The 20611-nt window shown below is 42.5% G+C and overlaps 1 protein-coding gene and 1 non-coding gene across 6 annotated transcripts in view; one reads left to right on the plus strand and one right to left on the minus strand.

Annotated features, from left to right (window-relative positions):
- Nucleotides 1–42: 42 nt before the first annotated feature.
- Nucleotides 43–114, plus strand: TRNAR-CCU (transfer RNA arginine (anticodon CCU)). Its single transcript has one exon. It is a non-coding gene; the product is annotated as a tRNA-Arg (tRNA).
- Nucleotides 115–3407: 3293 nt separating this feature from the next.
- Nucleotides 3408–20611, minus strand: part of DGUOK (deoxyguanosine kinase) — a 30887-nt gene continuing 13683 nt past the window's right edge. For 2 of the 5 annotated variants that reach the window (XM_057742092.1, XM_057742094.1), the window contains 5 exons: nucleotides 14863–15050; nucleotides 10570–10717; nucleotides 4845–4960; nucleotides 4101–4200; nucleotides 3408–3648 (listed from right to left, as the gene is read on the minus strand). In XM_057742092.1, coding sequence (XP_057598075.1) covers nucleotides 3622–3648; nucleotides 4101–4200; nucleotides 4845–4960; nucleotides 10570–10717; nucleotides 14863–15050 — 579 coding nt within the window. In that variant the 3' untranslated portion in view covers nucleotides 3408–3621. The other 3 variants (XM_057742095.1, XM_057742091.1, XM_057742093.1) reach the window with 3 other exon arrangements.

The raw sequence follows: 20611 nt of genomic DNA on the forward strand, positions 1-20611 counted from the left end.
ACCAACAAAGGAAATAGTTCCAAGAAGGACAAAGTAGGGCCTTCCCTGGTGGTCCAGTGGCTAAGGCTCTGCGCTCCTGATGCAGGGGCCCAGGTTTGATCCCTGGTCAGGGAACTAGAGCCTACATGTTGCAACTAAAAAGATGCCGCACACCGCAGCTAAGATCCCACGTGCTGCAACTAAGACGCGGTGCAGCCAAATAAATAAATACATATTTAAAATAAATAAATAAAAGGAAAAAGTGGTCCAGAGATTTAAACTGCCTACTCTTTAAAGTGAGGGCTGAAGAAGGTTAAGTAGTATTTCAGTTTTAAAGTACATGTTATTTTCTTCCTTTATTTTCCCAGTGATTCTTGCATTTGTATATAACAAACAGCCTCTTTCACCTGAAACTATCACCTTCTCCCTTCATGTTACAAGCTTGAGAGTTTGAGAACTTTCACAACCTCAATCCACATTTTAATCCCATTAAGGTAATTATTCTGGTTCCAGAACAGCAGGTTTTACCACATCCTACACTGGAAAGAAATGTAGCTGTTTTTATGTGTTAATCCCAGTTATTTGACTCTGGGGGACCCTCTAATCCAAGAATGAGAACAGCCCACCCAGACTGGCCTGCCAGTGCAGACCTAATCTCCATATTTAAACACTTCCCCCGACCTACCTCCACCCCCATCCTTAAAGTCCCAAGCTACTCCTCATTAAATATTTACTCTCTCACCAGACCAGCTCAGCTACCAATTTGGAAAATGGCAAATTATTTCACCCACATGAGACTGTTGATGGCCTTGACTATTTTAGAGAACATTTACGGTCTAAAGGCAATGGTTACAAACGGAAAGAAACGCTGAATTTGTAGATTTTCAGACTTTAAAAGACTTAAGTGAAGAATGTGGAGAGGAGGATATTCTTAAATGATAAGTTCATTAACCTCATCAAGTTTTGACAATCTGGGCCTAATGCCCCATTCTCACATGAAGGCCTTGGTACACGACATTTTTCTCTGCCTAAATACCCCATTCATTCTTCAGAATAGTTGTCACTTTTGTAGGGGCACTATCCCAGATTATGCTGGCTCCTTCTGTTATAGGCTCCCATGGTACACCTGTACAACTTTTGAAATGGTCACTACACCCGCAATACTTGTTTAGTGTCTGTCGCCCTCTCCATTAGAGAACAAGTTCTGTGAGGTGGGGACGAGGTCTGCCTTCTGTTGTGTTCACTGTTCTCTCTTTGGTCTCTAGCATATGGCAGATACTCAAATATTTGTTGATGATTGAATACATGAATGAAGGGTGGGGGCCTAGTGCTCTTACTCTGGGTTTACAGGTGATTTCCACATTAGTAGTTCCTGGAAACTTAAATGGGGATGAAACATTTGGGCTGTCAAAGCTAAAGGACCAAAGCCATTGAGTTTCCAAAACACACCTAATACCCTATGTTCATCCTTGGTCTTGTCCAAAGCCTGAAGCAGCAAAAAAACACAAGAACAAGTGGGACAGATTTTCAACATCTGTCCAAGACAATTCAATGTGAGAAAAGATTCATCTTTTCTACAAATGGTGTTGGAATAACTGGATACTGGATATAGGCATACGAAAGAATGATGTTGAATCCCTTCCTTACATCCCACACAAAAGTTAACTCAAAATGGATCACAGGCCTAATGTAACAGCTAAAACTATACAACTCCTAGAAGAAAACATAGGAGATATTTGTGATCCTGGGTTATTCAAAACTTTCTTAGACGACGCTGAAATAAGGGACAAAAATAAATTGGACTTCATCAAGATTAAAAACTTTTGTGCCTCAAAGGACACTATCAAAATGAAAATACAACCCACAGAATGGGAGAAAATATGTGTGAATCATATATGTAATAAGGACTTGTAGCCAGAATATACACTCTTACAACTCAATAATAAAAAGCCAAACAACACAATTGAAAAAATGGACAAAGGATTTGAATAAACTTTTCCAGAGAAGATACACAAATGACCAATAAGCACATGAACAGTTATGCTCAACATCAATAGCCATTAGAGGAATGTAAATCAAAGCCACAGTGAGATATGACTTCACTCCTATTAAGAGGGCTAGAATCAAAGTGGTAGATGGCAAGGATGTGGAGAAAGTGGAACACTCACACACTGCTGGAGGGAACGTAACATGGAACTTTGGAAGCTTTGCAGTTCCTCAGGAAGTCAATGTGGAGTTATCATTTGATCCAGTAATTTCATTTCTCAGTATATACCCAAGAGAAATGAACACATACATCCACATAGAAACCTGTATATGAATTTTCATAGCAGTGTTATCATAATAGTCAAATAGTGAAATCCACATGTCCGTCAATGGGTGGGGATTGTGAGAAAGCGGGGGATGGGGAGTGACTGTGATTGGTGTGGCATTTCTTCTTAGGGTGATGAAAACATTCTGGAACTGATCGTGGTGATGGTTGCACGGTTACTAAAAACTACTGAATTGTACACTTTAAATGGGTGAATTGTATGGTATGTGAATTACATCTCAATAAAGCTGTTAAATTTTTTTTAAGTAGGATAAAGAAATGCCATGCTATTTCAAAACATCACACGTTTGTTAGAAACCAATCTCATACTCATTTTCCCAAGCATCAAGGGAAATGCAGGTTTCTGTCTTCTTGGCCACTCTGGGTCCCGAGCTCATTCATTTTCCTGTGGGCCTGTGCAACTGTCAGAGGCTCAGTGCAGGAATTCCAATCCCGGTGAATTGTGGATCTGCAGGCTTCTTTCAGTGAAGTACTTCAATTCTATAGAGCCATGCATTTTTCTCTCTTAACAATAAACTGTCCTTGAAGCTTGACGTATAGCACAAAAAATTATTTTCTTTCCTTCCAACATAAACAGATTCACTCCATTAAGGTCACCTGAAACTCACTGGGTAAGGTGTTTGGAGCAGGCCAGAGTGCCAGGATGACCAAACCCTAGATGTCAGATGCTGAACTCTGAGGATCGTGATTTGTTCTCTCCCTCCTTCCCTCCCTTTCATCCAGGTTCTTCAACTCTAGGACAAAGGTCTAAATCCCACCCCATCCCCCATACCAAGAATGCTGGATGGGAAGAGACAGAGGAGCTTCCTAGAGTTTGGGCTCCATTTCCTGGCTCTGGGGACTTACACTTGAGCATCCATCCACTCCTGAGTCACTTTACTTCCCTTCTTCATGCTAAGGCAGAGCTTGGTTAGGGGTCCTGGAAGCAGTCCTACCCTGGCACATCAGAGGGAACCAGTGAACACACAGAGAAGTCTGGCTGGTGAAGGAATTCAAGAAGAAAAGCAAAGACTTTTCTCAAGTGAAAATGGCTAGTCTAGAGGGAAGGTCAGAGCAGGCACCAGTAGATACATGCTGAAATAAACGGATAGCAAAATCCACAAAAACGTAAACTTTATTTAAGAAGTCCTTGAGATATAAAAGAAGACAAGGGCAGGGTCTAACGATAATAGAAACCAAACCCCTGAGTGTCAGAGCACTCTATGGGTAAAAGGAGATGGGAGCAGGGATGGAAAGGTGGGTAACTTGGTATTTTTAGGACTTCAGGAAGTCAGAGAGCCCAGATCACAGCTAGAACATCTTGGTACTGGTTACAGATTCTTTATAAAGGTGTCTACCTGCAGGAAAGAGAAAAACTAAAAGTTAAATTTCACATTTTCAGGAGACTATACAATAGTCCATCCATAATGCGTATGTAGCCAAGCCCATGAGTTTTTGTGAGAAAGGAAAAATAGGTATGGAAAGGAAATGTGACCTGCCCAGGGGCCTACAGTATCAAGTAGCAGAGCTGGACAGAATCCAGAAGTCTCATTACTCTAGTTCAGTTCTAGAATACCTTAGAGGAGGAAGTCAGCTGGAAAGCACATATTACAAGTCAAGTATTAAAAATTATTAGCCCCAAATATTTTAGAGAGTAGGGATTATATTAGTAACTTATACAAGGCCCCACAGGCTTTGGAGTGTGAAATGCAACTTGAGGTGCAATGCACAGGACCCATACTGAAGTTTGAAGCGATAAAAGTGCAAAGCTGGAAAACTACTAGAAAGCAGGAGTTAAGGTCTGCCCCACCCTCTTCATGAGCTCTTCTTGTTTGGTTACTTCTTCAGAAAAATCATCATTGACATCCAACACCAGCACAGGAATGTTCAGCAGAGCCTCAGAGTGGAGCCTATAAGAAGCATTTAGGGAACAGAAAAAAAGATGGCAAGTTTCACATATTCACCAGTCTTAATAATTCAGAGCAGATCTAAGGTCACATGGCTTCTCAAGGAAATTTCATATAAACAGCAGTTTAAAAAAAGGATTCAATACATTTGGCTGGAAAGACAAGGCTGAAATTTCTCTTTAGTCTTGAGACTGATACTGAAGGTCAGATCCCCAAACATTTTAGACGAGATCGGGCGCGTTCAGGGTGGTATGGCCATAGACCCCAAACATTTTAAATGGACAGCACACCAAGCCTGAAGGGAGGAAAGGCTGAAACTAGGAATGTCAACTTAGTACACTGATAATTTCTCTAAAATTTTTCAGCCCTTTACCCTGTGCCAACTATGTCCTCATCATCAATCACCATGTTCAGGGGAATGTCAAAAAAACAAAAAAGCTGGAGAAACAGAATCTAATGAAAACTTTCTTGGAATATATAGATTATACCTAATATTAAATTTCTGATTCAGATAATGCTTGACAATTGCAACCACTACCAGGACATTCTGAACCTGCTTAAGGGGCTACATGTTGAACGTCCTGTATTTTAATAACTGGCTGCAGGAAGGCAGGCCTCTGTCCAGTGCTGCTCTCTTCTCCACTTACGGGGTGGTTTTGTGGACAAGCCAGGCTTCGTGTTGACCATGGAGCTGCTCAAGATACGCCAGCTCAATTCCTTTCTCCTCCTCCCGGGCCCTCAGGTGTAGTCTCTCCAAACAAACCTGAAAGACAGTCCCCAGGCTGTGCTGAGCTCACTGGTTATCTTGGCTGTTACAAAAGCTGGGGGCTCTCTGACCCACTTGTCATGTCTATCCTGGGCACTAGCAATACGGCTTTGCTTCTGCTGCCTTGTTTTTTCATTCAATCACAGGTTAATGGCAAACATCTACCCTGGGAACCTGGAATTACTTTTTTCTCCTCCTCCCAGCCACATCCAGGAAGTCACTGAATTCTCTTTCATCTCTCTCCAGTTGGTCCTCTCCTTGCCTGTCTCTCCTCTCTGCCCTCGTCAGGTCCTCATCACCTCTCACTGGACTATGGGGCAAAAGCCTTCTGGCTCTCTGCTTCCTAGAGGTGATGAAGTGTATGGAAAGAGCACAGGCCTTAAAATCAGAAAGTCCAGGAATAAATTTCCATCTTCACCAGGTAGCAGTGGGGCAAGCTTTGTGGGCCTCCATTTCCCCCCCACTTCATCAACCCCATGGGTCGCTGTGAAGACTCACGGAGGGAGCCCATCAAATTCCTGGCAAATGCTGTCTTTTCTCCCAGTTTTCCTGCTCAGTCCACCCTTCCAGAGTACTGCAGTATACAGTCGTCCCTCGGTATCTGCGGTAAAGGGGGGGTGGAGGAGGTGGGGGGGTGGTTCCAGGATCCACTGAGGATACAAAAATCCAAGGCTGCTCAAGTCCCTTATGTGTATGAAATAGCAGTGGGCCCTCCACACCAGCAGGTTCTGTGTCTGCAGATATGGAGGGCTGACTGTAACGGTAGTACTCTCCTTGCTTAAAATACCTCACCAGGTCCTTATCGCCTTCAGCCCCGGGTTCCAGGAAGTATGAGTAACATCATATTTACAAAAGGGTAAGTAATTTGAAACATCTCTTTCATATATCAAACACTCACTCTGGGGCAGAATGCAAATTCTGCATAGGTCAAAGGTAAAGAAGTAAAAAAGGTGAGGCTTGAGACTAACTCTCCATCCTCCACTCCTTCCAGAGGGTGAATCATCCCACTCTGTCTTCATCTGATTGGAAAGTTTGAAGCACTTCTCCTTTACTGGTCACACAAGGCCATTCCCGGAGTCTGGCCAGCCCTCCTAACTAGGCACTCTCAGCTTCCGTAGCTCCTTCCTCCTCTGGACCCATGGCTTCAGCCAGATCTGACCACCTCTCCGCGGTACAGATCAAGCTCTTTCACGTCTCAAAACTTTTGTTCTGAATGTTTGCTTTGCCTGAATTGCCTGCCTTCCTCTCTCTACCTGGCAAACCCTTCATTATTCAATGTCATCTGTCCTGGGAAGAACACGGAGAATTAACTCACTGATTTAGGACTTTTCTCTTTCAAACATTTAAACTTTATTCCCAAATGTAAACTTTATCCCCAAACATAGTGTACAGTATTCCCAAAGATGCAGTCTTTGCTGTTTCCCTCTTGTCCCATCTTTTTTCTAAGGAAAGAAAATCATATAAACAAATTTCATTAATGATCTTATGTCCAACTTTTCAAATTGATTAACACAGATCTAACATGTTAATACTTTTAGCACTTATCCCTTTTCATCTCTTCCCCCTGAATTAAGAACTGTTCTAAACTTAGATGAAGTCCTTGTCCTAGGGATCCTATAATCTAGTTAGATAACAAGTAAAACGACATATGCAAAATAGCAAATCAAGTGCTAAACTGTGAGGTTTGGATCTTAAGTGCAGAGATCAGATAAGGGAGGCAGCAGTTGGGCTTGGGCAATCAGAGAGGCGCTTCCTGGAAGAGGCCGGGGCTCCCCCTTTATCTCTGATACCAGCTTACTCTGCACTACTCTGCGAGCCAGGCGCTATGCTAGGCCCTGGACAAACAGAGACCACAAGTGGCACTTCAGCTGTATCAGATGACAGAGGGATGTCTGCACAGGTGCTCTGAGGGCACAGTGACTGGGGGAGACCCAGGAGGCAGGCCAGAGTCCGTCTGGTTCAGGGCTGAGCACAGGGCCTGGTAGAGCAGGTGGTCAACAAATATCTCTTGCACATACTCACTGACCATTTTCATTTCTGACCTAGTCTATCTCTACTGACCTTTTGCTCCTACTTTACACTTTTCCATTTCTACCTACCTTCACTCTGAACTTCCTCTTTTTCCTTCTGTCATTCTGCCCCTACATGCTCATCCTCATTGCTGACTGCTTCAAGCTCACTGCTTCAAGACATCTCCCCTTGTTCCCCTGCCTCCCCATCACATAGCTTTAAATCACTGACTTCCCGCTACCCAGTTCTCCGCCCCACTGGTGACAGATGTTAGTGACTTGTATACTGAAAGATTTTACGCATATACACGTTCTTAATCCCACCTTTAAAAAAAAATACATATAAAAGGTCTCCTACCACACAAACTTAGTTCTTATTTTTCTTTACTTAACAATACATCTTCAAGATTGTTACATGTCAGTATAGTACTTTCTAGTTCTTTTTCATGACTTCAGAGTTTATCAGTGCATGGATGGAGCATAATATATTCAGGCAGTCCCTACTGATGACTACTTGGGTTGTTTACAATAATTTGCTATTATAAACAATGCTGCCTTGCACGTGAGGCATTCTGCCTATGTGGGGCATATTTATGGAGTAAATTCCAAGAAGCATGATTAATAGGTCAAAAGTGTGTGCACTGCTAGTATACACTGCCAGACTGCCTCCTTAGAGGCTGACCAATTCACATTCCTGCCAGCAAGGTGGCTTCAGGATTTCTAAATATATCAAAGCTACCTAATTTTCCTGAGAGAAAAATATTATCAGAATTAATGAAAATGCATATTTTTTAGAATGTGGCTTTATGTTTTCAATTATATACAAGGGCAGAGCAATTCTTTTTATAAAGGCTATAATCATTCATTCATTGCTGGCTGGCAAACATTGATGCTGAAGTCTCTCCTGCTAAAACAGGCTAACATTTCCCTTTACACTATTAATTTGCTTAACAGAATAAACTTTTCTTCCCCACAGAAGCCTAGGTAAACTTCTGTTTTGGGCATTTGGCATAATTTTTGGTTTACTGATACGGTTACAACAAGTTCTTTAAACAAACAAACAAACAAACCGGTGCAAACAGTGCTTTAGTCTGGTCTTGCTTTACCTCCATCCTCATGGGGAGGACATACCGAATGTGAACAGGAAAGAGAGTGCAGCTGGAAATGACAGCTGCCCCTTCACTCCTCCCTCCCCACCCCCACCACCCCCGGAAAAGCTGCTTGAAGTCAAAGACAGCAACTGGACAGTGACCGCTACTGGGTCTGGCCACTGTGCTTCCCAAGCCCCACATCCACGTGCCACTTGTTCCCAGGCCTTTGCAGCACACTGTGTCCAGTCTGCAAACACAGCCTGGCTCGTGGAGGCACACTGGCCAGCTGCACTCTCTCTTCCTGATTCCACGGGGCACTGAGGCCCAGCCATTTCTCTTCTGATTTTTTATTGTTGGCTCACTTGTTTTTTACAATTTAGGGAAGAGTAGGTGAGAAGGAGCAAAAGGCCCTACTTGAGCCCACCTCATGAGCTCTAAACCTAGCATCTGCCAGGTGCTGCAATGGGGACTGAGCACTTGCACAGCTTTCTACATAGAGATGTTTTCACTTCTGCTCTCTCTTAGATATAGTTCCCTCTGGGTCTCACAGAAGAGGTCATGGGTGACTTCAGGGGAATGGTATCAACATTCCTGGTTCCTGGCTCTAGTGCTATCAAAATAGCACCAAAATCCCCATCCAATCTCAAAATGAATAAGCTATTTTTTTTCTACCATCAAATTACAGTAATCCTTCAATCCTTTTTCTACCCCAGCAGAAATACTTCAATTCTCTCCAGAAAGATGCATCAGCCACACCATAATAATAACAATCCCCACCACCACCATCATCATCATCGTCCCTTCTCACAGTCATTCCAAGTACACAAAGAATTGAGGACGATTTTCTTCCTTTCTTTGCTGGGTCCCAGTGTCCCAGCAGGTTAGGTTGGGTTAGGTTAGGAACCAGGAAAAGGCTAGGTCATTACGTTCAATTCTTCTCTTAATGCTTTGCCCCTCAACCTACCGCTGTTCTCAACTATCGATTCCATGAACTCCTACTGGAAACCCATCACCTCTTCAAAATCTAACCACAACCTTCACTCAGTTCAAGCCCACAATTCTCTTACTTATCCTTGGCCCAGGCCATAAGACCAGGACTCTCATCTCACCTTGAACCCTGCACTCAGCTACTTCAAACCATCCTTTTGGCAGGGATCTCCTTTTTCCCTAATCACTGACACCAATCCCTGCCCCTACAGTACAGTTACCTTCATAACTGGCCTCTTCTATTCCTGCTCCCAGGCAATGAAGACTACTGCAAGAAGTCACAAATACGCAAGCCAGCCACTTTCAGCTTTGCTCTTTTCACAGAAGGTTCTCAGCCCTCTGGCTTCACTGCATCTATAGGTGAGTTTCACTTTAAACCTGAGACCCTATTTACTTCCGTGGAATCTCTTTATGTCCTCCTATGATCTAGCTTCTGCCTTATAATCTTCAGAAGCTCCTGACACAAACAGCCCCGATACCTGGTCCCTGTCACACCCAAGGCCTCTTGCCTGGCTGTCACTTTCCTAAGGTCAGCCCCTTCCAACAGGTCCTCTCCTCTCTGGCTCCTGTGAGCCTGTGCAATGGGGGCTCTCCCACCCATTTTACGACCCTGGCCAATCTGCTCTCAGGCTTCCACCTTCCACAAGACTCAGTCCTATCTCTAAAAGCGTGGCCTCTGGCCTGAAGAGAGCTCTCCCTCCTAAGACTCTGTGGCATACCTGGCATTTGACTGTATGTCAGATATTTATTTAAAAAGCTGAGAGCAACATATCCCTCAAAAAATAGCCCCTGCCTTGACTCCTACCCCAGAAGACCCCTTAGAGATCAGTAGTCTGAGACATTGGGTTTGACAGACAAGGACCCCTTCAGGGGAAAGGTTGCCAGGGCCTGTCCACAGTCACTGCCTATTGGCAGAGTCAAGGACTGCTGCTCTCCAGACTTCAGTGCTCCTGCTACAACATCACCCTACTGCGTGCTGGGCTGGCTCCACAGTCCAAGTCAGAGGGTCATGGGATGCAACTTCCACAGTCCACCTTGCCTTACCAGTGGCATCCTTAAGGTTCAAAAGGAGACTATAAATTAGGACAGTATCAGGATGCGGTGAGGAAACCCTTGTCTTCCTCCTGACATGCTATTCAGGAAACCATCAAGACCACCACAGACTCTGATGACCCAGTTAGAAGGAAGGAAAAGCTGAGGCAACTGGCTCCAGGTTAGCTGGTCAGAGGGTCGAACCTGCAGACCCCAGTGATAAAGATAAAACCCAATTTTCTCTATGTGGTTGCTACATCAAGAAGGACCCTTTCTACACACAGTCAATTGCTTTAGTCCTCTGCTTCAGAAAGCCTGTGGGAAACAGGTGCTTGTGCTAGGATGGGAGGGTACTCACCCACTGCTCTCCAGGCTCCAACTAATACTCACAATCAACTTTCTCCAACTGGAAAATCAGGGGCTCAGAGAACATCACCTCTTAAGTTCCAAATGACCCTGAAGTCTAAGGCTTTAAATTCTGTGTTACCTGGGGAGCAGCCTGGAGGTAGATGAAGCCATGTAATCTGAGCCGGCTGGCAAACTCCTGCAGGAGAAAATAATGCCAGTCCTGATAGATATGCCATTCGATGTCACTGAGGGAACCATTTTCAAAAAGAGTCTTTGCAAAGATATACCTGGTTGGAAATGTAAGTGGGATGGGTGAAGGGGAGGGGGATGGGAAATGGAATGAAAGGCAAAAGAGAGAGAAGCAGAAGAAAAAAAAAATCAATAACCAACTTGTTCCGTGTCGGTTCAAACCACTTAACCTTTCTAGCGCCTCATCGATCTTTTTTTCTCTTTTTCTTTTTTAATTGAAGTAGAGTTGACACTTAACCTTGCTAGCTCCTCACCAATCTTTAAGAAATCTGAATGCTTCATCTATATCTCTCCCTCCTTGCTCAACACTAAGATGAGAATAGAATGTAGACTTTAGAGGCTAAAATCACAGCTCGCTGGATGGATTAATTCACTGGAAGAAAAGGGGCACCGAAAGAGAATATCATTGGTTGCTAACCATTTTCCCTGCTGGAAACCAGTCAAAACAGATAGCAAACGGTGCATGTAAACTCAAACTTTTCAGATTTCCTTATTATCACTGTAAGTAAGCCCCAAACAAAAAGCCAATCTAGTATAAAGCACCCACCACTTTTAATTTAAGGACTCAAGGCTTCTAAGCCTCCAGGCTGCTGAGCCATCCTTCTGTCTAACAGTTGAGAAGCAGAGTGGGAACTGTATTTAAGGTGTCACCTACGGAGCAGGAAATGCATTTCCTACTAACTGCAGTATTACCAAGAAAGCAGACTCTCCTCCAAAGCAAGCACATGTGAGCTCTTGCTTCCTCTGCTTTTGAGCTTCTAATCCAGATACAAGAAAGCTAAATCTAAAACTCAAACTAGTTTTGCCCCTTACTTACTTCTGTAACTAAAGGAGCATCTGGTAAATAGGAAATAAGAGCTGACTAGAAACCATCGTTTCTGGAGGGTCAATTCTGCTTTCAAACCTCAGGCATCTTGATACAAAACACAATTTACATCCTCAACAATGAACTCCAGTTTCTAAGGCAACGCTCAGCAACTGGCTACTTCTGGGAAAATGAAATTCAGAATCCTTGTCTACGAATGGCTCAGGAAGTATACACCGCAAGGATGTGAGTGCTGCAGTAAGAGAATGGGTTGCAGAGTCACATTCCTGAGTCCGGCTTGGCTTCAAAATTCACTAGCTATGTCACCAGGGGCAAGTCATCAAACTCTCAGCCTGCTGCTTCCTCTGTACAAAGATAACAGTTGAACCTAACTTATAGAGTTGTGACGATGGTACATAATACTTACAAGATGCTTACATGAGTGACTGGCACATAGTACTCAAGACACCTTAGCTGTCACTGTAACTACTTCATTGTTAGGCTATGAAGGCACTAATTTAGGGGCTCCAGAAGTCAACTCTTCCAGTCTGGAATGGCTTAGCTACAACCTAGCTGAAGGCAACAAAGAAAAGAGGCGAATTTCTACTTCAGTATCTGAAAAGTGTTTTCAGCTTCTTCACAGGTACCATGGAAATTAAGATCTTATAAAGAGAGAGTAAATGTTGGTTAATAAGTCCTATAAAAGGGCCCTCACCTTTTTTGAGGGTAAACACTTTTTTATTTCTCCAAAGCTGGTGGTGAAGGGGCGAGAGGGCATAGAAGGCCGTGGTGCTGACTGCTAAGGGGAGGGAACCACTGCAGTCCGAATGCAGGGGCTGCAGGGAAGAACCAGCTTAAGCACCAAGGTGACAGGGTCCCTGCTCTAGAACCACATGCTATTGTTTTCTTTCCACTCAAACAGAAAAGATTTAGATGTATCCCTCTCTGTCATCCACTCTCCCAAACAAGTCTTGTTCCTCCTCTGGAACACACAGAACACACATGAGCATGTGTGCAATCTCAGAGTTCCCTGTTAGACTAAGGCCACTGTGAAGGCAGGGACTGGGTCTGCTCCGCTTACTGCTGCTGTCCAGTGCCTGAACACAGACAGCATTCAACAAATCTGTGCTGGGCAAATAAATAAATCAATAAATTTTTAAAAGAGTGGAAAGGCTGTAAATTACCATCAGGGTTAGAGTGTGTAATTAGTTATCCTTTCTGTCTCAAAAATGTCCCCTCTGAAGAAAACATCTAGGATGTTGTAGCTGCCTATAGTGCAATCAGTTGTCTTCCTTTACAAGTAAATGTTAAGATCTTGTACCTTTTTTTTTTGGCTGTGCTGTGCAGCACGCGGGATCTTAGTTCCCTGACCAGGGATCAAACCCATGCCCCCTACAGTGGAAAAGCGCAGAATCTTAACCACTGGACCACCAGGGAATTCCCAAGAGCTTGTACCTTCTAAACAAAGTATTTCTTTTTTTTTTTTTATAAATTTATTTATTTATTTTATTTATTTATTGGCTGCGTTGGGTCTTCATTGCTGCACACGGGCTTTCTCTAGTTGCTGCGAGCGGGGGCTACTCTTCATTGTGGTGCACAGGCTCCTCATTGTAGTGACTTCTCTTGTTGTGGAGCACGGGCCCTAGGCACGTGGGCTTCAACAGTTGCGGCACATGGGCTCAACAGTTGTGGCTTACGGGCTCTAGAGCACAGGTTCAATAGTTGTGGTGCACGGGCTTAGCTGCTCCATGGCATGTGGAATCTTCCCAGAGCAGGACTCAAACCCGTGTCCCCTGCATTGGCAGCCGGATTCTTAACCACTGCGCCACCTAGGAAGTACTAAACAAAGTATTTCTATTTCTAAGGGGTCTCTCACGTCTACCTCACTAAAGGGCTGGAAATCAAAAGACCGAGGGTGAGGAGACTTCCTTGCTCATCCAGTGGTTAAGACTCTGCGCTTCCACTACAGGGGGCACGGGTTCGATCCCTGGTCAAGGAACTAAGATCCCACATGCTGGACAGCGTGGCCAAAACAAACAAACAAAAGACTGATGGTGAATATGCTTCCAAGCAGGTAGTAATATGTAAATCATCTTCCTAATTCAAGAGGCATGGCTTGAGAGAGGGGAAAGGAAAACAGTTAGTAGTATATCCAACAACTGAAAAAGAACCAAAATCTATAACCCAACCATTCATAATTCACATATTTAGATTTTATAAAGAGTAGGCTCTCTCTTGGGGTCCACAGAGAAGGAATGCCTGGTCTATAGGGTTTGTCTTACATATCTTAAATTATTTTTAAGTAATGCTAAAAAAAAAAAAAATCAAAATACATTTACAAATGTACCCTTATTTTTTCACTACAGGAGGCTTTATGGGAGCACTAAGAAGCAGAGCTAGCTTTTCTAATTTAGAATTAAATGGGTAACCAATCTAGTGTCTTCAGAAGTGAATGGACAATAAAAATGCAATATTTTCCATTTTGATAACTCAAAGGGGCTTAAGATAGACCATCTTGCTTTAAGCCACCATTTAACACTGACACAGGTCATTCACAGCCTTCAGATAAAAAAAACCCTCAGTGACATCCAGATCAAGGCACCCTCACTTCATCTTCAAATGGCTTAAACACAAGTCATAGCCTGGTCTTGAGGCAGAACCAGGAATTCTGGAGCATAGATGGACTAACTCCTCTAGAACAGATAAGCTGAATTCTCAAGCTAGCTGCTAGTCTTCATTAAAAGTGACTCCCCATCTTACTCCCTCAGGTGGTCAGGACAGTGCCCTTTCCCTGACCTGTAAGAGACTGGATGTCTCTTACAGACTCTGGCCAACAATAAGCCCTGTCACACAACAAAGGGTCAAAAAAGGATAAATCCAAGACAGAAGCCAATTTTACAAACATGCCATTTCTATTCAGAAATCCTTTCTTGAAGAATAAAAAAAGGATAAATGTATTTCTCCTATCATTTTAGGAACACAGATTTTAATTCTGTCTGCTTTTTTCTTCAAGGTGATAACCACTGATTCATTTGGTTTGCTAGAACATACGCTGCTACTTAAGTGTCTATTCTGTGCCTTTTAGCATATAATGGTTATACTAGGTAGCTACCAGCCTGCTTGTATGCCAGAAAAGAATAAGGAAACCTAATCAGTGCCAGTATGAGAAATTAAATGCATTCAGTTTATGAGAAACACAATTTCCTTTCTTGACATATATGGTAACTGTGAAATTATAAGTCTGAACAAATCTGTATGGTGTTGTCTTTAAAAAGAAGACAGTTTTTTCAAGTATAATTTTCAATGACAAGAGCAAGAGGAGAAAACATGCAGTGCTGAGCACAGAGCTTGTGACCGGTAGAGGGCTCAGGGTCTTACCTGTCGCTGTATACAGATCTCTCAAAGATCTGCACTGCCTTCTTGGCCTCTAAGAGTTTCTCAGGGAAGGGCTCCAACTGTACTTTCAGGCGGCTCATAAAAGAAAATGTCTGGAATGTGTAGGACCATCGTGCTGGCTGCTGGTACATCATATCCAGCAAGTTTCCGAGACTGGGGTTAGTGCAGGTCTAGAGGTGAATTACGAAAGAGGAAAATTTCCTAGAAGGCATATTTACTTCACAGTGTTTACCACATTTCTACCTGCCCCCCCCCCCCGCCCCCCCCGGCCCGGCGGCAAGTGTAATAATCAATGAGAGATGCAATTACAAGTTTCCTTCTACTAAAAAGATACAATCACATCCCTCAGCTTAGTCAAAGCTACATAATCAAGGAAGAGATTTTCCTATCTTATTATACAAGAATCTGATAGAGGGAGATGACATGCCACCTTCAACATGCCAAAGAAGAGCAGAGGAAGAATGATCCATAGAATTAGCACATTCACTGACTGATGGGTTTGTGGAGCATGTTGGAGGAGGACTTAATCAACAACCATCTAAAACTCTACTTGGAATCAGATAGTTCCACTGTAACACTACGTTGCTTCTCTTTTGAGCTTCTATTTGTGGCTATTTCCTTATCAAACTTCAACCCGGACAAGAAAGTAACTGATTATCTGAAAATCCAACCAACCAAATAGAGTTCTCGCTCTCTTATAGCAAGGCTACAATTTGTTAAACAAACAAATGAACAAACAAAAACGACCCCCTCCTCCTTAATCTAGACACATTATGAAAGGCTTGTGAAGACCCACTTACTCAGCATATGCAGATGAGAACATGTGTAAGATACTCTGGAACCCTGGATTCTTTCCTGGGCTCTGCCACTGACTCAGTGCAAAAGTGAGTTTTGCACAAAGCACTCTATCTGCATTCATTCAGTCACCATTAACTGAAGGCCTGTGTGGATAAGACTCTATGTGGGCTAGGTGCTGCAAGGGGTACAGAACACAAAACTAAGGCTTATCTCAATGCTCACTTTGCTATGTTAGCTCATTTAATCTTCAAAACAGTATCATGAGGTAGGTCCTGCTGTTATGCTCACTGTCTCGAGGAGAACATCCACTCAGAAAGGTTAAGGAACTTACTTGTCCAGGTAAGTTACTTGTCACGGTAAGTGTTGAATAGGGACTCAAACCTGGCTTCCTCTTGACTTCTTCATTCTAATACTTCTCCATATAAAGGCAAGCAAGACATGGTTCCCAAACTCAAGGAGCTCAAGATGCAAATGGAAAGGGGGTGACAAAGATATGGAGAGCTAGACTATAACGCATAATATACAATGAAGGGGTGATCACATATGGTGGGGAATCTGAGAAAGTTTCTGCAAAAAGTGGCAGTAAGCTGGGAAGTAGGAACTTCCCTGGTGGTCCAGTGGTAAAGAATCCATTCTGCAATGCAGGAGAAGTGGGGAACGAAGATCCCAAATGCCGCGGGACAACTAAGCCCACACACCACAACTACTGAGCCTGCGCACCTCAACTGGAGAGCCTGCGTGCTGCAAACTATAGAGCCCACGCGCCACAACTACAGAGCCCACAGGCCCTGGAGCCCACGCACCACAACTAGAGAAGAGAAAACCTGCACGTCACAACTAGAGAGAAGCCCATGCACTGCAACGAAAGATCTCGCATGCTGCAAGGAAGACCCAACACAACCAAAAACAAACAAAAAAAAGCTGGGAAGTCAATGATACATGGAATCTCCACAGATGGAAATGGGGATTAAGAAGAAACTGCTTCAGGTAGACACAAAAATACAGGGGGTGGGGGGGAAGGTCAGACAACCACAAGTGGTCCAGTTGGGCTAAATATCACCCCTGGATTCCAAAGAAGGGTCCTATCCTTTGGAAGACTTCAGCAGGAGCAATGTGTGTAGAGCAGAGTGGATCACAAAACAACTTCCCTCCTTCCAATCCCCCAACCCACAAACACACACCAGCCTCACAAATGTCCCCTGCTGAGAGCTGAAGGTTGAAGCAGGAAGACAAATTTGAATCTACCTGAGTCTCTGGTGGTCTCACTAGAGACCGTAGGGAGCCTGCGGTATGCAGCATAGATCTGAGACTGCAGGGAAGCCTGCTGAGTGGAGTGGGGCACTGTGCTGGCAGATGCACTGGGATGACTGGATGGGGGCTTCTATCAGCAGGCTTTGGGCTACCAAAGAGAGCCTGTTTCAGAATAAAAGACTGTACAGAGGCCTACACTATTTCTAAAGAACCTATCTCAGCTACAGAACGTATGCAAATATCCCTTCAAACATATAAACAATAGAGGGACAATCATTGGATATAAAATATCCAGCAATTCAAAAGCAGTGGACCCATCCATGTGCTCAGGACAGGCAGCCTCTCAGGAGACAGAGCTATTGCCAGAAACTGGAGAAAACAGAAAAAGTTCCATGAGATACAAGAGACTGCCACATAGATAAGAACAGGCTATCATAAAAAGGAGCCAGGGACTTCCTTGGTGGTCCCGTGGTTAAGATTAAGAGCTTCGGACTTCCCTGGTGGCGCAGTGGTTAAGAATCCGCCTGCCAATGCTGGGGACACGGGTTTGATCCCTGCCCCAGGAAGATACCACATGCTGCGGAGCAACTAAGCCTGTGCGCCACAACTATTGAGCCTGCACTCTAAAGCCCATGAGCCACAACTATTGAGCCCATGTGGCACAACTACTGAAGCCCACGTGCCTAGAGCCCATGCTCTGCAACAAGACAGGCCACCGCAATGAGAAGCCCCCGCTCGCCGCAACTAGAGAAAGCCCCTGTGCAGCAACGAAGACCCAACACAGCCAATAAAATAAATAAATAAATAAATGAATAAATTTATTAAAAAAAAAAAGATTAAGAGCTTCCATTCCTTCCAGGGGGCATGGGTTTGATCCCTGGTTGGGGAGCTAATATCCTATATGCAGTGTGGTGTGGCCAAAAAACCCCAAAAACAAACAAAAAAACCAAACCCAAACGGAGCAATATGAAAAGAACATTCTTAGAGGAGAAAAATGCAATCGCCAAAACAAAGCTTCCAATGAAGATAGTAACCAACAGACTGTAAACTACAGTAAACCCAATTAGTGAATATCATATAGAATATTAACTCAAGAAAGTTTCCCTAAACTAAGAGAAAAAAAGCAGAAAATTATGAAAGAAATAAAAAGAAACTCAGTTTAGGAGATCCAATATACATTGTTTTATAGTAGTAGGGTACTTTTTGTTTTTTCTTTCTTTCCTCTGGAAAGATACATCAACGTGTAATGTCACTTGTGTCCCACCTGACAGCAGTTAATACAATTTTATATCAAACAACTTTTCAAACAAGGGCTAAAATAATGTGCAACTTCACAGTACCCATACCTCAGACAAAGCTACTTAATCAAAGCAAATGATTTTCCTTCTCGTGAGTCCAATACAGAGGGGTGAAATGCCAGCCCCCCCAAAAAAAGGCATGAGCAGAGGAAGACCGCTACTCATAAGGTACGTGTCTCCTTCACATCAAATTTCACCATTGTTGAGAATCACTCTCTAATAGAAACATGACGTATCTCCAGGTATTTTAGAACAGAAATGAAGTTTAAAACCATGGTACAACTAGGAGTTATAGTCAGGAGGAACCGATCACGTGAAAAAGAAGCTAAGATCAAAGAAAAAAAATTAAAGAAAATCTCTGAAGATGTGCGACTTTCCACCAGGGAAATTCGTTGAGTTCCAGAAAGGATTTAACATACATTTACATATACAGCTTTCACACCACACACACACACACACACACACACACACACACACACACACACACACACACACACACACACACCCCTATCCTGGCAAGATGTCAACAACTCATAAAAGCAGAACAAAACAAAAACCTAAGGAGGGGAAAAAACATTAATTACTTATGCTAAAAAAAGATCAGAACCATAACACTTCCCTAGGACAGAAACTAAAGACATTTTAAGACAAGCAATCACTCAGAAATTATAGCGCCCACATTCTGAAAAAAATTTCTCTAAAATATATTTCAACCAATTGAAAAATGAATCAAAGTAAAGAATTAAGAAATGAGAAGAAGTAATAAAACAGAGGTCAGTGAATGACCAGTAAAACAGAGCTAAGTATGAAAGCAATTATTGTTAATATGGTTAAGACGTTTACTGCCAATTTCTATAGTTAAAAGAGAAATTTCAGGGAATTCCCTGGTGGTCCAATGTGAGGACTTGGTGCTTTCACTGCTGGGGCCCAGGTTCAATCCCTAGTTGGGAAACTAAGATCCCACAAGCCGCATGGCATGGCCAGAAAAAAAAAAAGAAAAGAAAAAAAGAGAGAAAGAGAGAGAGAAATTTCACTATGTAAAAACATTCTGGATCTATAAAATTACAGATTTCTATACCTGGGGGATGGAGTCTGGAGAAGAAACTAATAAAAAAGTAGTAAAACTTATTTTTTTCTTTCATAGAGACTCCATTAACATTGATAAGTAGGTTTAAACATGTATGCATGTGTGTATATATATATTTTATTGAGGTATAGTTGATTTACAATATTATATTAGTTTCAGGTGTACAGCATAGTGATTCTGCATTTTTGCTGATTATACTCCATTATGGGTTATTAGAAGATAATGGCTATAATTCCCTGTGCTGTACAGTATATCCTCGTTGCCTCATCTATTTTATACATAGTAGTTTATATCTGTTAATCCTACATCCCTAACTTGTTCCTCCCCCTTCCCTCTCCCCTTTGGTAACCACAAGTCTGTTTTCTGTATCCGTGAGTCTTAAACATGTATATTTTTAATTTAAATGTTTCTACTAGTAGAGTAAAAACAGTAAAATTTCCATATGAATGAAGGGGAGAAAAATGAAAGAAATATTCAAATACAGCAAAAAGGGAAAAAAAGAGGTGAAAGCACAAACTACAGTGGCAGGAATAAATTAAACACAATCATGATAAAAGAGAAAAATTCCCAGGAAAGGCAAACCCTAAGATTGGGTAAAAGCTAAAAATCCTGTTCATAAGTGAAATACCTAAAACAAGATGACACAGACTAGCTGAAAACAAAGGGGCAGCAAAATCCACCAAGTAGATGCAAATAAAAAGAAAGCAGATGTGGCAAAGCTGTATTAAGAAAAAAAGCATTGGGACTTCCCTGGTGGTCCAGTGGTTAAGACTCTGTGTTCCCAATGCAGGGGGCCTGGGTTCGATCCCTGGTCAGAGAACTAGATCCCACGTGCCACAACTAAGACCCTAGTGCAGTCAGACAAATAAAATAAATATTTTTTTAAAAAAGCATTAAATGCTACAAGAGGACTTTTTAAGCCTAATAAACCAATAAAGACTTCACAAAAAATCATGAACAGTTTTATACGCAATAATAAAGCAATGAATACAAAAATATAAAGTCAATTAAAAATACAAGGAGAAATGGACAAAACAATAAAAGCACAAAACTAGTACACTTCTCTCAGAATTTAATAAAAACAGTAGACCCTCAAAATGAGAACTTGGAGGATAAGACTCTAAATCATTATTTTTTTCACATATCTGAAACTGGGATACATCTTATGATGCTTACTAAATGTAACAGACATTTTAATTATTCCTTAGAAGTGTTACTAAACTGATAATGTCTTATAACCAATGGCATCTTGGAATTTATAAAATATGTCACATCAAACTATATACACCTTACAGAT

The sequence above is a fragment of the Hippopotamus amphibius genome, chromosome 7 (genome assembly GCF_030028045.1).
Source record: "Hippopotamus amphibius kiboko isolate mHipAmp2 chromosome 7, mHipAmp2.hap2, whole genome shotgun sequence".
NCBI classification, from domain to species: Eukaryota; Metazoa; Chordata; class Mammalia; order Artiodactyla; family Hippopotamidae; genus Hippopotamus; species Hippopotamus amphibius.